General features: G+C 41.3%; 1 protein-coding gene across 1 annotated transcript; it reads right to left on the bottom strand.

Moving 5' to 3' along the window:
* Nucleotides 1–6,331: 6,331 nt before the first annotated feature.
* Nucleotides 6,332–7,422, bottom strand: LOC311329867 (chymotrypsin-like elastase family member 2A). The gene is made up of 5 exons (XM_084461810.1): nucleotides 7,303–7,422; nucleotides 7,055–7,191; nucleotides 6,788–6,933; nucleotides 6,516–6,668; nucleotides 6,332–6,428 (listed from the first exon to the last, which is right to left on the bottom strand). The coding sequence occupies exons 1-5, from the start codon at nucleotides 7,398–7,400 to the stop codon at nucleotides 6,411–6,413; spliced, it is 552 nt and encodes a 183-aa protein (XP_084317936.1). The 5' UTR covers nucleotides 7,401–7,422; the 3' UTR covers nucleotides 6,332–6,410.
* Nucleotides 7,423–13,600: the final 6,178 nt, after the last annotated feature.

Raw genomic sequence — 13,600 nt, 5'->3', positions numbered from 1 at the left:
TGTATTGTGCGAAAACGTCATAACGTTAACTAGCAGCAGGTGCCACCGAGCTAACTTAGCTGCGTAACGTTATGTGCTAGCTAACGCTGCCTTGCAAAATGGACATATATGGGGGGTTGGGGGGGTGCGGGTGTGTCACTGTTTTCAGAGGGGAGGCCCACATTGATGGAGTTTGGGAACCCATGGTATAGGCTATTCAGAACAACTCCAAGTATTCTATTAGGCCTACTGTATGTTCACATCAAGAGTAGGAACAATATGTTTCTTCAGATCATACTGTACAGTAGGTGTTACTATGATGAATTCAAAGTTACATTAAATCACTTTAGTACTGTATACCCTCACAAAGTGTAATAAAAATTAAAATGTGTTTCCATTAAACAGTTAAATCAACCTGTAAAATGTTATTTTTTATTATTTTTTACTTACTTACTTTTACTTCTTTTTTTACTTTAGTAGACAATTACACCCTGCATACTGTGTTGTCCAGTTGCCCTATTTTCTTACATTCTTACTGTTGAAGATTTATCGCACAACCCCACCGGTCGGCGGTAATTTCTACTTGACTCTCTCAGGCCCGTGACTGTGATAAACCCTTGAGCCGAGATACACTCACAACCCCCAGGGTGCGGCAGCCCAATGTGCTGCTCCCTCTGGGATCCGGCCGCCCTTGGATCTGGCGGGACCAGAGCGTGAACCCCGGTCCCCGGTGGGCAACTGCATCGACACAAACCACGACGCATTAGACCGCTACACCACCGCGGACCCCCCGACACCCGAGTCATGTTGCACCGTTAACCTGACATGACTGTATAGCTCTGACAATATTCCCTCTATAAAACACATGAACTCAAACTACCAGTGAAAACATTCAACCTCTAGGAGGCGTCCATAACAGCCCAAAACACTCACCTGCCCAAGCATACGGCATCTGGAAAAGCAACACAAACACAAACGTGTTAAAATATGCTGCTCAACTTTTAAAGGACTAGTTTGGCATTTAGCATCATAAGCCCTGTTATACGGTTATGTACATCATATACAACGGTCCATATAAACATGTTGAGAAACTGTGCACTCTGGAGATATTAGTGCTTATTGCTCATGTAACAGCTACACCTAAGTACACACTGGATGTCTAATGAGTATATATATATTCCCATCGAGATCCATTATATGTTGGGCTGTGACATGAGCAATGAGCACTAATATCTCTAGAGTGCAAAGTCTGTCAAAATTTGTGCTGTATATGGACCATTACATACTGTATGATTGTAAATAACTTTATAACAGGTCTTATAATGTTAACTACCAAACTAGTCCTTTAAGTTGATTTGGTAAGTCTTGTATAAAGTAATTCATTTCTTTATTCATGCACTTATTTGTTAATTAATTAATTAATTAATTAAAGGCCCTACGAGGAGTTTTGGGAAGTGGAAGTGTTTTCCGCCTAAAAAGACCACATTTCCCATGAGCCTCCCCGCGCACTGTTGTAAACCTTAGCTACCTGAGACGGAACTATGGCCACCGACGAGGTAATTACAAAGGTCTTACTAGTAATGTTACTTTTGACAATATATAACGGTCATATTTAAATTATTCTTCATCTTGTCGGCAGCGTAGGCTACTGCAGTAAATCGTTTCGTCATTCCAAGGAAGTTCTGAACAACCCGACCACGAGATAATAATCTAAAAATAAACTACTTACAAGAAACAACATTTGTCGAAAATGGACACATAAACAAGTGTGGGTAATTAAAATGAGACTGTTTTGGAACCAAAAATAAACTCCTCGAGGTCCCTTTAATTAATTCACTTAGAGTCAAGAAATTTATTTTCAAGGCTTACTGCTACATTGAGGCAAAGGGAGTTAAAGGGAGTGGGAAAACGACTGATTTAACATTGACTTATTGGATGTGGTATTAACATGCATAAATGATCAATTACATAATTAGCATAGTAGAAACTAATTTGCATATATATTTGTATTATATTAAATCTCATGTCATCGTGCTCAAGGGTTGCGTTACTCCTGAAAATGTCAGATTAATAGGACTTGTCTATCCTAAAATAGATACCTTTTATTGTCTTCATGTAAGTGATTTTGTATAATTTTGGTGCCATGTTTTGGATGAGGCTTTTCCATTGGTCAGGTGACCTTTTTGACCCCGAATGCAAACCTACAAATTCTATTATCTCAGCAATGGTAAAATATTGACACATAAAAAAAAGTTTCTGAGAGTCTGTTGCATGGGTTCAGTTCAGCTCTGAAAACATTGTGCGTTTTACCTCTAACACCCTACCACAAGTCTGGTTCATGTACTAGCCCGCAAATTAAGTTAGAAAAGTATAACATTAGATATAACATTGGATAATAATTGAGGTATAGTTACCTGTGTCAAAGACAGTAGGATTAAAGACAAACATAAAGTTAGCTTTTCCATGATGTTTCTTAGTGTTTCAAAAAATGATATTGATGCACAGGAGCTGGATACAGAAGCTCATCTGGAATCTCCTGAGCAGTGCAGGGGTTGATAAGCTGCCTGGGAACCAATCAGAACGTCCCAAATGAGGGCAAGTGAGGACAAGACATGCCTATGGGCTTATTGCGTTATTATGCAGGCTTGTGTGTCTGGTGACAGGTGTCCACTTCACACCTTATTCTCTGTCTTAAAGAACCATGCTGTCATTATCTATTCAGCAATACAAACAAGCAGCATATGCACAGTGAATGGCTTTCCCCTAAAGTTACTGGTCTCAGAATGTCTTTAAAATAATATATTTGGTGCGGTGGTTTCTTTGTTAAAATCAGATTTGGCATGTGGTTAAGACAATATTATATTGCTTTCACTGTCTGAGATACAGTATAGGAATAGCAAAATGACTTGGCGAGAAGACAGACAAGGCGATGATTCAGACATATCCTTCCAGATTGATGACACAGCGTTTCTGTTAACACAACCAGCCAGCCATGTGTCATGTATTTCATAGGTATATTATATTTGCTCGTCTTTTACTCCTTCCTCCCCAACATTAGGCTTTTAGCTTCCTTAGGAATTAGACTCTTGGAAAGTATCAATTACTTCAAAGATTTGGGTTCAAAAACCCAACCGCAATCTTATTGTTTACATGTATTTACGTGTGTGTGTGTGTTTAGACGTGGAATTTGACTTACTGATGGGAATTAAGATGAGTCTTTCTTGCCATTTCTTACATATCGTCATCTGATCTTGACTGTCTTTGTCAGAAGACAATAATGGCATTAGGCTCCTACTTTCACTGACCTCTCGGTCGTTGACCTACAGAGACTTCTGTGTGAACATGAATATGCAATCTGAAGCTGTAACTCAAACCAGAGTCACAGTTTACATAAACCATGTGCATGTTTTAACTGTGATTAGGACCAAGGTGATGTTAGCATCTTTGTTTTGGTGAGATACATGTATACAGCAAAAGGCAGATTGTTAAAGCAGATCCCTTCTCCCTCTCTCATTCTCTTCTCTCATCCCTCTCTTACACCTACTCTCTTGTTTATCTATTCTTTTCTTTATTTTTAATGTATTTATTCAGCAGAGACATAATCCAGTCAGGGTTCGAGTCCTCTTAGTCTCACCGCCCACTAGGTGTTTGTGAGAACTGAACACGTTGACGTTGCCATTGGCTGAATTATGACCACAAATATGTTATGTGACATGTCATACACAGTTTCAAAATACTGTACCTGTCATTCTCTATACCGGTAAACACCAAACCAAACCAAACACCAAACCGGTAATAGATGTTTTATAAGTGAATGTGATAGTCTGTTGCCATAAAGGCTGTGATGAGGCAACTCTTCAGGCCCTGTGCTTTGTGGGATGCATCTCCTTACAGGATGACATCATTCAGGCTGTGCATTTTATGCAATTCTTTTGCAGAACATAACGCTAGTTACGTAGCTAACTGGAGATATTGGCCTCCAAATCATTTTACAGCTTGTTTCATTTATTCTCATATTCTAATTGAGCCTTGAGGCAAAATCTGGCATATTTACATTTGTAGTTGATTGATATGCACTGTCCCTTTTCATATAAACTGAAAAAGCAGTAACCAGGACAGGTGTGGCTGCTGTCAGTATTTACCCCACTGGCGGTAAACTGGAAAAAGCCTGGCTTGTCAGTCATGTTGCAACATTCCGGGAATATTCAAAGATGGAAACTTTCCATGGGAATTAACTGGGAATTTTAGGGTGATTAATACCTTCTGTATTTACCTTGTCATATACAGACATAAATATAGCCATTTTGTTTTGTCATAAGCAGACATGCAGGCAAACATTTTTAATACAAATGTAAAACATGACTATGACTACATGCATACTAATAATTTGGTTATAACCTGATTAAGGCAATACCCCGATTATTCCAACTGTCATGTAAACACCTTAGTCTGGTTATCTTAATCGAATTACGATCATAATCAGATTTAGTAAAACCCAATTAACACACCTAGTTTTCTGCTCAATAATTCGATTTATTTGGTCCTGTATACTCTTGGTCCTGTATACTCTTAATCTGATTTAATTCTAGTTTTGTGACCATGTGACCAGGTCAATGGGCTTGTGTAGGCCTATACCTATCTAGAATAAGATCCCACAGGATCTCTGGGTTATTAAGACGTTTATTTGCACAGCAGCAAGCACCAATAAGTTACCAGTATGTGTCATCAACGGCTGCTTGAAGGACAATGGAGGGCCAGCCTTTCCTGTTGACAAAATCCCTGTATCCATCAATTGGTGGAAGGACCGGGATATGAGTGCCGTCGATGCATCCAATCATTTGTGGGATGTGGTAGGCGTTCTCAAATCGCCGGGAAATTGCGCATGCTTTGATGAGATAATGTATTACAGATGAGACCATACCTTTACAGAAGAGGTATACAAACTTTTTCACCGTTGATTTGTGGATGCCAAACTGATTCTCAATAACCCTGTACACTGCGCAGCAACTTCTAAAGCACAATTGCCACCTGCATCTCCAATGGCACAGGTGGATGCACGTTTTGGGGCTCATAACTCTCTCCATCAAACCGCACAGTTTGACAAATGACCTGCGTGACATCCTAAAGTTTTCTCTCCATTCGGCATCAGTAAATTCTGGCAGCACAACTCTCCCACCAGTCCTTACTTCGGAACCGCATCCAGCATCCGCGGACCCTGGCTGGCAGGAACGGTACCTCCTGTAGGCCCATTGGAAAGGATGCGGACTGAATGAGAACAACGCGAGATCTTCTGTTTTCAGCTAACACCGAAAGTAAAAGGGCTTGGGTTAAGGTGATCTGAATACTAATAAAGGCGGACAACAAAAAATACCAACAAAAGAAGTTTAAATCTCCCCGCAGTTCTCTTGGTTAACTTAAAGGTGTAGTAAAGGGAAATATCATGTTTAGCCCTGTTTTAAGGCTACTTATGATCATATACAATGGTTCAGATCAAAAAGTTGACAAAACTAGCACTTTTGAGAAAGTCTGATAATTGCTCTACCACCGTTTTGGTCATACAATGGATGTGGGTGGGCACCTTGAAAAATCATTCAAAAAACATGTTATTCATTCTGTCGTTATTTTTTGATGTCACAAAGGAACAAAGCTGTCTACAACATTTACACATAATTTAGAACAGGTGAAGAAAAAGTCCATAAGACATTTGTAAATGATAAATAGTTTGACTTTAGATTGACGCATGCAAAAACCTCTACAAATGATTTATAGATGTTTTATAGACATTAATAGTTTACACTTTAGATTAGATTGACTCATTTATAAACATGTATAAATTATTTGTTAATGGTTAGTTCATTATAAACTAGTAGTTTATAACGGTCTTTGGGGCTGCAATAGTGTCTACAAATGATTTGTAGACTTTTAGTAAATGTTTAACAAATCATTTACAAAACAAAACAAATAAATAAGGCATTCTTAAAATAATTTACAAATGTTTTACTACATATTAACTAACATTAATTAATGTTGAACACATCATTTACAAGTAATAGGGTTGATAATGTGTTCAAGGTCATTTGTGAATCTTTAACTAGTATATTTACAAATCATTTATGAATAATTTACACATGTTTATAAATGATCTGTTAATGATTGGTTCATTATTATTAGGCTAAATGTTTTACAAACCATCTACAGATCATTTGTGAATGTTTAACTAGTATATTTACAAATCATGAATCATGAATCATTTACACATGTTTATAAATGATCTGTTAATGATTAGTTCATTATGAGCACTTATCCTTTTGTATTGTATGTGTTCAACTTCGAAGACAAATGACAGCACAAATCATGTCAAGATGTTTATTTACGAGCTAGGCTTCGTCTCGGTGACATCGGCTTCCCATCAGGTACGGTTGCTTGTTCCCTTAGTTGCTGACCATGGCCTGTGAGAGAAGACATCGAACACATCAGATATGCCCTCAACATGCCTCATGTCATGAACCTGTTGTGAGCTGAGCGGTAATACTCACGTTGTTGATCCAGTCCATGTAGGAGCTGACTTGGGTGAAGACGGTGGGCTTCTTAGGGAAGTTGCAGCTCAGGCCCAAACCAAAGCTCACAATACCGTGGACCTCCCAGGCTCCATCAGGGTTCCGGCAGTTCAGCGGGCCACCAGAGTCACCCTGCGACACAAATAGCTAGTTTAGCTAGTATGTCATTTTTTAGCTATTGCCTCAAAGAAGAAATTCTTCTTTATAGATACAGGGTATGAGCGTTACGTTCTTGTTAAATAGAGACTCACGTTGCATCCAGCCACAACGCCATCTCCCCCAGCGCAGACCATGTTTTTCGACACCAAGAAGCCCCACCAGTCGGGCAGGGTGCAGGTGGCGTGGTCTACCACGGGCAGGAGAGCCTGCTGCAGGTTGTCAGCGATGGGTCCTCCGGCTAGAGACAAGAGAACCTCCTCAGTTCAAGTGAAGACTGTCAAGATCTTGTGTGAGTCTATTTTTAAGGTGTAGATACTCTTGTTACTTTATAACACCACAGCGAAGTACTGTAAACTCACTGGAGAGGCGTCCCCAGCCGGTGACGTAGCAGGGTTCGTTGTGGGGCAGGAGGAAGCCAGCCTCAGGAAGACAGGCGGCCATGATGGAGTCAGTGAAGGTGACGGGAGACACCAGCTTGATCAGGGCGATGTCATTACTGGGGAGGGAAACGCATAAGACACCAGTCAAAGAGTGTCACTGACTGCTGGTTAGCAGTTAGCATTTGCATGCTTATAACCTTAATCTCAGTAGGCTACTTCGGTTCTACCGGATGAACATGGGGTTCCACTTCTCGTGCACGACGATCTTGGCGGGGACCAGAGCCAGAGAGTTCTCTTCCACCTCGGTCAGGTTGTGCTTGCCCATGACCACCCGGTATTCCCTGTTACTGATGTGGGAACAGATACGGGAGCAGCCCAGTCTTTTATACTCTCTGATATTCTGCCTTTCTCTGAAAAGTCTTCCACTGGTTCTAGTGTATTGGTGCAGGACATCGAAATGAGATATGTGTCGGTGCCTCTCCATCTGGTGCACTTCAGTTGTGATAGCCAGTGGAGTGTAAGGTCTTTTCCAATAGGTGTAAATGTTCTTGCTCGGTAACGATATTGCTGGTGGCAGGGTTATGCCTATGCTGGAGGTTTTGGAACATATCCTTCTGTTCTACAGCCTGATGTGTTGGCCCAGAGCTAGGTTTCCTGAAGTGTTCCCTGTGTGCGCATGTAGCCTACCCGTGCGCAGGACTGAGTGAGGTAGTTGACTTGGTTGATACCGTGTTCGCGACTGAGTTGTCTGACTCATCAACTGCCCCAGTTCCATCTATGCCCACTTTGCCTACCGCTGACACAAGTGCTCGTAGTCAGAGCATGCTCCAGAGTAAAAACCTTGTGTCCGAGTCTACCCAGCTACCTATGACACACAGTAACCTGATTTCCTTACAGAGGACAGATGTTGAGTTGGCCAAGGCTGCTCGGGATTTAGACATGGATGATGCTACGAATTAGGATGTAATCTATTTTGTAGATGATCTCTGTTGTATATTGAAATAATATACAACAAAACAACTACTCGTCCTCTCTCTGTATATGAATGTTATCCTATCACCATAATAAGAAGAGTAGTCGTACGCACATCCTCCAAATGGTCAGGTGCTGGGTTACATGTCCATGATAAAGAAAAAGTAGAGAACCCGCAACACTGAGGACCAAGGCAAGGGTTTTATGCAGAAAAAATTGAAATTTATTTCAATATAACGACGTTTCGACCCTTGGGTCTTTGTCAAGTGAATCATTGTAGCAAACAAATGCTCATATATACACACAGACAAGTAATCAGTCTTGCAATTACCCACAGCTGGGTTGAAAAAAGAAAGAATGAAAAATAATAAATCTCTGCTGCCATCTCGTGGCGGCAATATGGGACTACAGGTCAAATCAATTTTCAAGGTTTTAGTCCTCTAAAAAGATCCTTAGAAAAATACAAATACACACAAATATATCAATAATAACGCAAAATGGTGGCCACCATTGTCATCACCCAAAAGCACACAACCAGGGGAAAGAGCAACAAATAAATAATTACAGTCAAAAATTACAGTCAAGAATTATGAAGAGTGCCATTCTGAGGCAGCCACTTCATAGATATGGCTGAATGCTGAAGTCTTCATTCAGACCATTTGGGGACAGAGAATCTAGTTCATAAATCCAAAGCAGCTCACGACGGAGTAGGAGTTGTCTTATATCTCCTCCTCTCCGTGGTGGGCTGACTTGTTCTATGCCAAAAAATCGAAGCGTAGACACGTTGTGGTTGAGTAATCTAAAGTGCACAGCCACGGGGCTTTTTTCGTTGCCATGGCGAATCGAGCTACGATGTTCAGAGATCCTAGTTTTTAGGGCTCGCTCGGTTTTTCCCACATATAATAAAGAACAGGGACATTTTAATGCATAAATAATGTTCGTGGAGGAGCATGTTATGTGTTGCTTGATCTGGTATGGACGACCTGTACGTGGGTGCTTAAACTCTGTGCATCTGGTATTAAAATTACATTGTGCGCAGTTGTTGCAGGGTCTGTTGCATGGTCTTATCTCGTCTAGGAACGTGGGTCTTTGGACCGGAGGAAGGTCCGAGTGTACCATCATCTGGCGTATGTTCGGTGGTCTTTTGAAGATCAGCTTGGGTGGTTGCTTGAAGAGGAGTTTGAGCTTCGGATCGGAGTCGATTATGTGCCAATGTTTCTGTATGGTGTTCGCCAGCTCCTTTCCTACAGGGGAATACTGGGTTAGGCATTTCACACTTGAGTCTTCAGTTTTCTTTTTTACAGTGTTTAAACATTCCAGCTGTGTCATGTTTTCGAACCGCTTGATGGCTGGGTCTACCCATTCTCTGGGGTAGCCTCTTTGTTGGAATCTGTTCTGTAGGTCTGTAGTTTGTGTGTCGTAGTCTGTTTTTCTGCTACAGATTCTCCTCACCCTGTTAAACTGACTAATGGGCAGGCTCTTTTTTAATGGGATGGGGTGGTATGAGTCTGCTTTTAGAAGCGTGTTCCTGTGTGTGGGTTTTCTGTAAAGGTTGGTGTGGAAGATGCCATCCTCAATGGTAATAGATACATCCAAAAAATCAACGGTGTGTTTACTGTATGTGTGGGTGAATTTCAAGTTGTCATTCGCTTGGTTTAACCAACTGAGGAACTCAACCAATTGTTGTTCTATGCCTGTCCATACTAAAAAGATGTCATCTACAAACCTCTTCCACAGTCCGATGTGCTCCAGTAGAGGGTTGTGGTTTTTGTTGAAAACGGAGTGTTTCTCAAAGAAACCCATGTAGAGGGCGGCGAAGTTACATGACATCTTTGAGCCCATGGAGACTCCTCCCGTTTGTAGATACCGGTCATTCTGGAAGAGGAACATGTTTTTTGTGAGAACCAGTTCTGCCAAAGTCCTGATGCAATCTGTACTGGGTTTGCTGTCTACTGGGCGCTGGTCCATGTAAAAAGACAGGGCCTCTAGGCCTCCTGATTGTGGTACATTGGTGTACAGGGCTACCACATCTATACATGCTAGGATGACCTGGCCATCAGTGAATTGGGAAGATTTTAAGGTCTGTATGAGGTCAATGGAGTCCCTTATATACGAGGGCAGTGTTGTGACAAACGGTTTTAAGAAGGAGTCTACAAAGCCAGAAATGTTCTCTGTTAGTGAACCTATAGAGGACACGACAGGACGTCCTGGTGGATTTTCCAGGCTCTTGTGGATCTTAGGTAGGGTTAGGAAAACAGGTGTAATAGGGTGTTGTACCTTCATAAATTGGCACTCTTTTTTGGTGATCTCCTCTTCGTCCAGGAAGTCATCCAATACTTTGAATATATCTGTTTGGAACTCTCCTGTGGGGTCACGGGTCAGTTGCTTGTAGTAGGTTTCATCAGCAAGTTGCATTTAAAAAAACAAAAACAGCCATAAATCTTACAACAACATGTCCAGAGAACAACGTAATGCTTTGAAAGAACTTGATGACAACAAGGAAGTGGTACTGCGCCCGGCAGATAAAGGGGGCGCTATTTGTTTATTAACAAGGGAATACTATGTCTCTGATATCACCAGGCAACTTGCTGATGAAACCTACTACAAGCAACTGACCCGTGACCCCACAGGAGAGTTCCAAACAGATATATTCAAAGTATTGGATGACTTCCTGGACGAAGAGGAGATCACCAAAAAAGAGTGCCAATTTATGAAGGTACAACACCCTATTACACCTGTTTTCCAAACCCTACCTAAGATCCACAAGAGCCTGGAAAATCCACTAGGACGTCCTGTCGTGTCCTCTATAGGTTCACTAACAGAGAACATTTCTGGCTTTGTAGACTCCTTCTTAAAACCGTTTGTCACAACACTGCCCTCGTATATAAGGGACTCCATTGACCTCATACAGACCTTAAAATCTTCCCAATTCACTGATGGCCAGGTCATCCTAGCATGTATAGATGTGGTAGCCCTGTACACCAATGTACCACAATCAGGAGGCCTAGAGGCCCTGTCTTTTTACATGGACCAGCGCCCAGTAGACAGCAAACCCAGTACAGATTGCATCAGGACTTTGGCAGAACTGGTTCTCACAAAAAACATGTTCCTCTTCCAGAATGACCGGTATCTACAAACGGGAGGAGTCTCCATGGGCTCAAAGATGTCATGTAACTTCGCCGCCCTCTACATGGGTTTCTTTGAGAAACACTCCGTTTTCAACAAAAACCACAACCCTCTACTGGAGCACATCGGACTGTGGAAGAGGTTTGTAGATGACATCTTTTTAGTATGGACAGGCATAGAACAACAATTGGTTGAGTTCCTCAGTTGGTTAAACCAAGCGAATGACAACTTGAAATTCACCCACACATACAGTAAACACACCGTTGATTTTTTGGATGTATCTATTACCATTGAGGATGGCATCTTCCACACCAACCTTTACAGAAAACCCACACACAGGAACACGCTTCTAAAAGCAGACTCATACCACCCCATCCCATTAAAAAAGAGCCTGCCCATTAGTCAGTTTAACAGGGTGAGGAGAATCTGTAGCAGAAAAACAGACTACGACACACAAACTACAGACCTACAGAACAGATTCCAACAAAGAGGCTACCCCAGAGAATGGGTAGACCCAGCCATCAAGCGGTTCGAAAACATGACACAGCTGGAATGTTTAAACACTGTAAAAAAGAAAACTGAAGACTCAAGTGTGAAATGCCTAACCCAGTATTCCCCTGTAGGAAAGGAGCTGGCGAACACCATACAGAAACATTGGCACATAATCGACTCCGATCCGAAGCTCAAACTCCTCTTCAAGCAACCACCCAAGCTGATCTTCAAAAGACCACCGAACATACGCCAGATGATGGTACACTCGGACCTTCCTCCGGTCCCAAGACCCACGTTCCTAGACGAGATAAGACCATGCAACAGACCCTGCAACAACTGCGCACAATGTAATTTTAATACCAGATGCACAGAGTTTAAGCACCCACGTACAGGTCGTCCATACCAGATCAAGCAACACATAACATGCTCCTCCACGAACATTATGTATGCATTAAAATGTCCCTGTTCTTTATTATATGTGGGAAAAACCGAGCGAGCCCTAAAAACTAGGATCTCTGAACATCGTAGCTCGATTCGCCATGGCAACGAAAAAAGCCCCGTGGCTGTGCACTTTAGATTACTCAACCACAACGTGTCTACGCTTAGATTTTTTGGCATAGAACAAGTCAGCCCACCACGGAGAGGAGGAGATATAAGACAACTCCTACTCCGTCGTGAGCTGTTTTGGATTTATGAACTAGATTCTCTGTCCCCAAATGGTCTGAATGAAGACTTCAGCATTCAGCCATATCTATGAAGTGGCTGCCTCAGAATGGCACTCTTCATAATTCTTGACTGTAATTTTTGACTGTAATTATTTATTTGTTGCTCTTTCCCCTGGTTGTGTGCTTTTGGGTGATGACAATGGTGGCCACCATTTTGCGTTATTATTGATATATTTGTGTGTATTTGTATTTTTCTAAGGATCTTTTTAGAGGACTAAAACCTTGAAAATTGATTTGACCTGTAGTCCCATATTGCCGCCACGAGATGGCAGCAGAGATTTATTATTTTTCATTCTTTCTTTTTTCAACCCAGCTGTGGGTAATTGCAAGACTGATTACTTGTCTGTGTGTATATATGAGCATTTGTTTGCTACAATGATTCACTTGACAAAGACCCAAGGGTCGAAACGTCGTTATATTGAAATAAATTTCATTTTTTTCTGCATAAAACCCTTGCCTTGGTCCTCAGTGTTGCGGGTTATCCTATCACCACCACAGATATACTCAAAACATATCTTCATTATTTTCGCTATTATTGCCATCTAGGTGTCACATATAGACTAGCCAAGAGCCTGGCTATGCATCGTAACGTCTGATCAGCTGTTTTGTGCAAACTACTTAGAGGCCACTAGCCTACTAAAGCAGGTCACTAGCTATAGATAAAAATGTCCAATATTTGATATGACATCAATGACAATTAGCTAGCTAGCTCATCAGCAATCAATAACCTTTATTTATCCAGGCAAGTAGTTAAGAACTTCTTATTTATAACAACAGCCTGGCAGGAGGCAAGATAGGCTCCTGCATGTGGGAGAAAAATAGTTCCATTCTTGAAATGTGGTGGCTGGACTCGGTTGACCTATGACATTTGGACACTCACAAAGTACTATTATAACACTTCAGATTGAATTCACCAATAACCTACCACAGGGTTCTCCTCCCAAGGACCAACACAATCACACACTAAATAGACAGGCCTTGTATTAAACAACTATAATAGCACTTAATCAAAAATACCTTTCACATTTCCCCCCTTTGATCCATACTATGGATCACTCTACTGTTAACATTACTGGTGAATGATGCTAAGCTAAGCTATCAGAATGGGGAATAACAGAGTACTTGAAGACACATCTAAATAGCCCAGTGACTTTAAAACAGAGTATAAAACATAATAGAACATAGTTACTGTACTGTAACTAGTACAATC

Source organism: Borostomias antarcticus (assembly GCF_949987555.1).
Source record: "Borostomias antarcticus genome assembly, chromosome: 3".
NCBI classification, from domain to species: domain Eukaryota; kingdom Metazoa; phylum Chordata; class Actinopteri; order Stomiiformes; family Stomiidae; genus Borostomias; species Borostomias antarcticus.
Note: the sequence above shows the minus strand (reverse complement) of the source record. Positions and strands in the feature narration are given on the sequence as shown.

Coding starts and splice junctions, on each gene's coding strand:
- LOC311329867 (XM_084461810.1), bottom strand. CDS start 7,400: ATGGGCAAGCACAACCTGACCGAGGTGGAAGAGAACTCTCTGGCTCTG. Junction 7,192..7,302: donor TGGAACCCCATGTTCATCCG/GTAGAACCGAAG, acceptor TTCCCTCCCCAG/TAATGACATCGCCCTGATCA. Junction 6,934..7,054: donor CGGCTGGGGACGCCTCTCCA/GTGAGTTTACAG, acceptor TCTTGTCTCTAG/CCGGAGGACCCATCGCTGAC.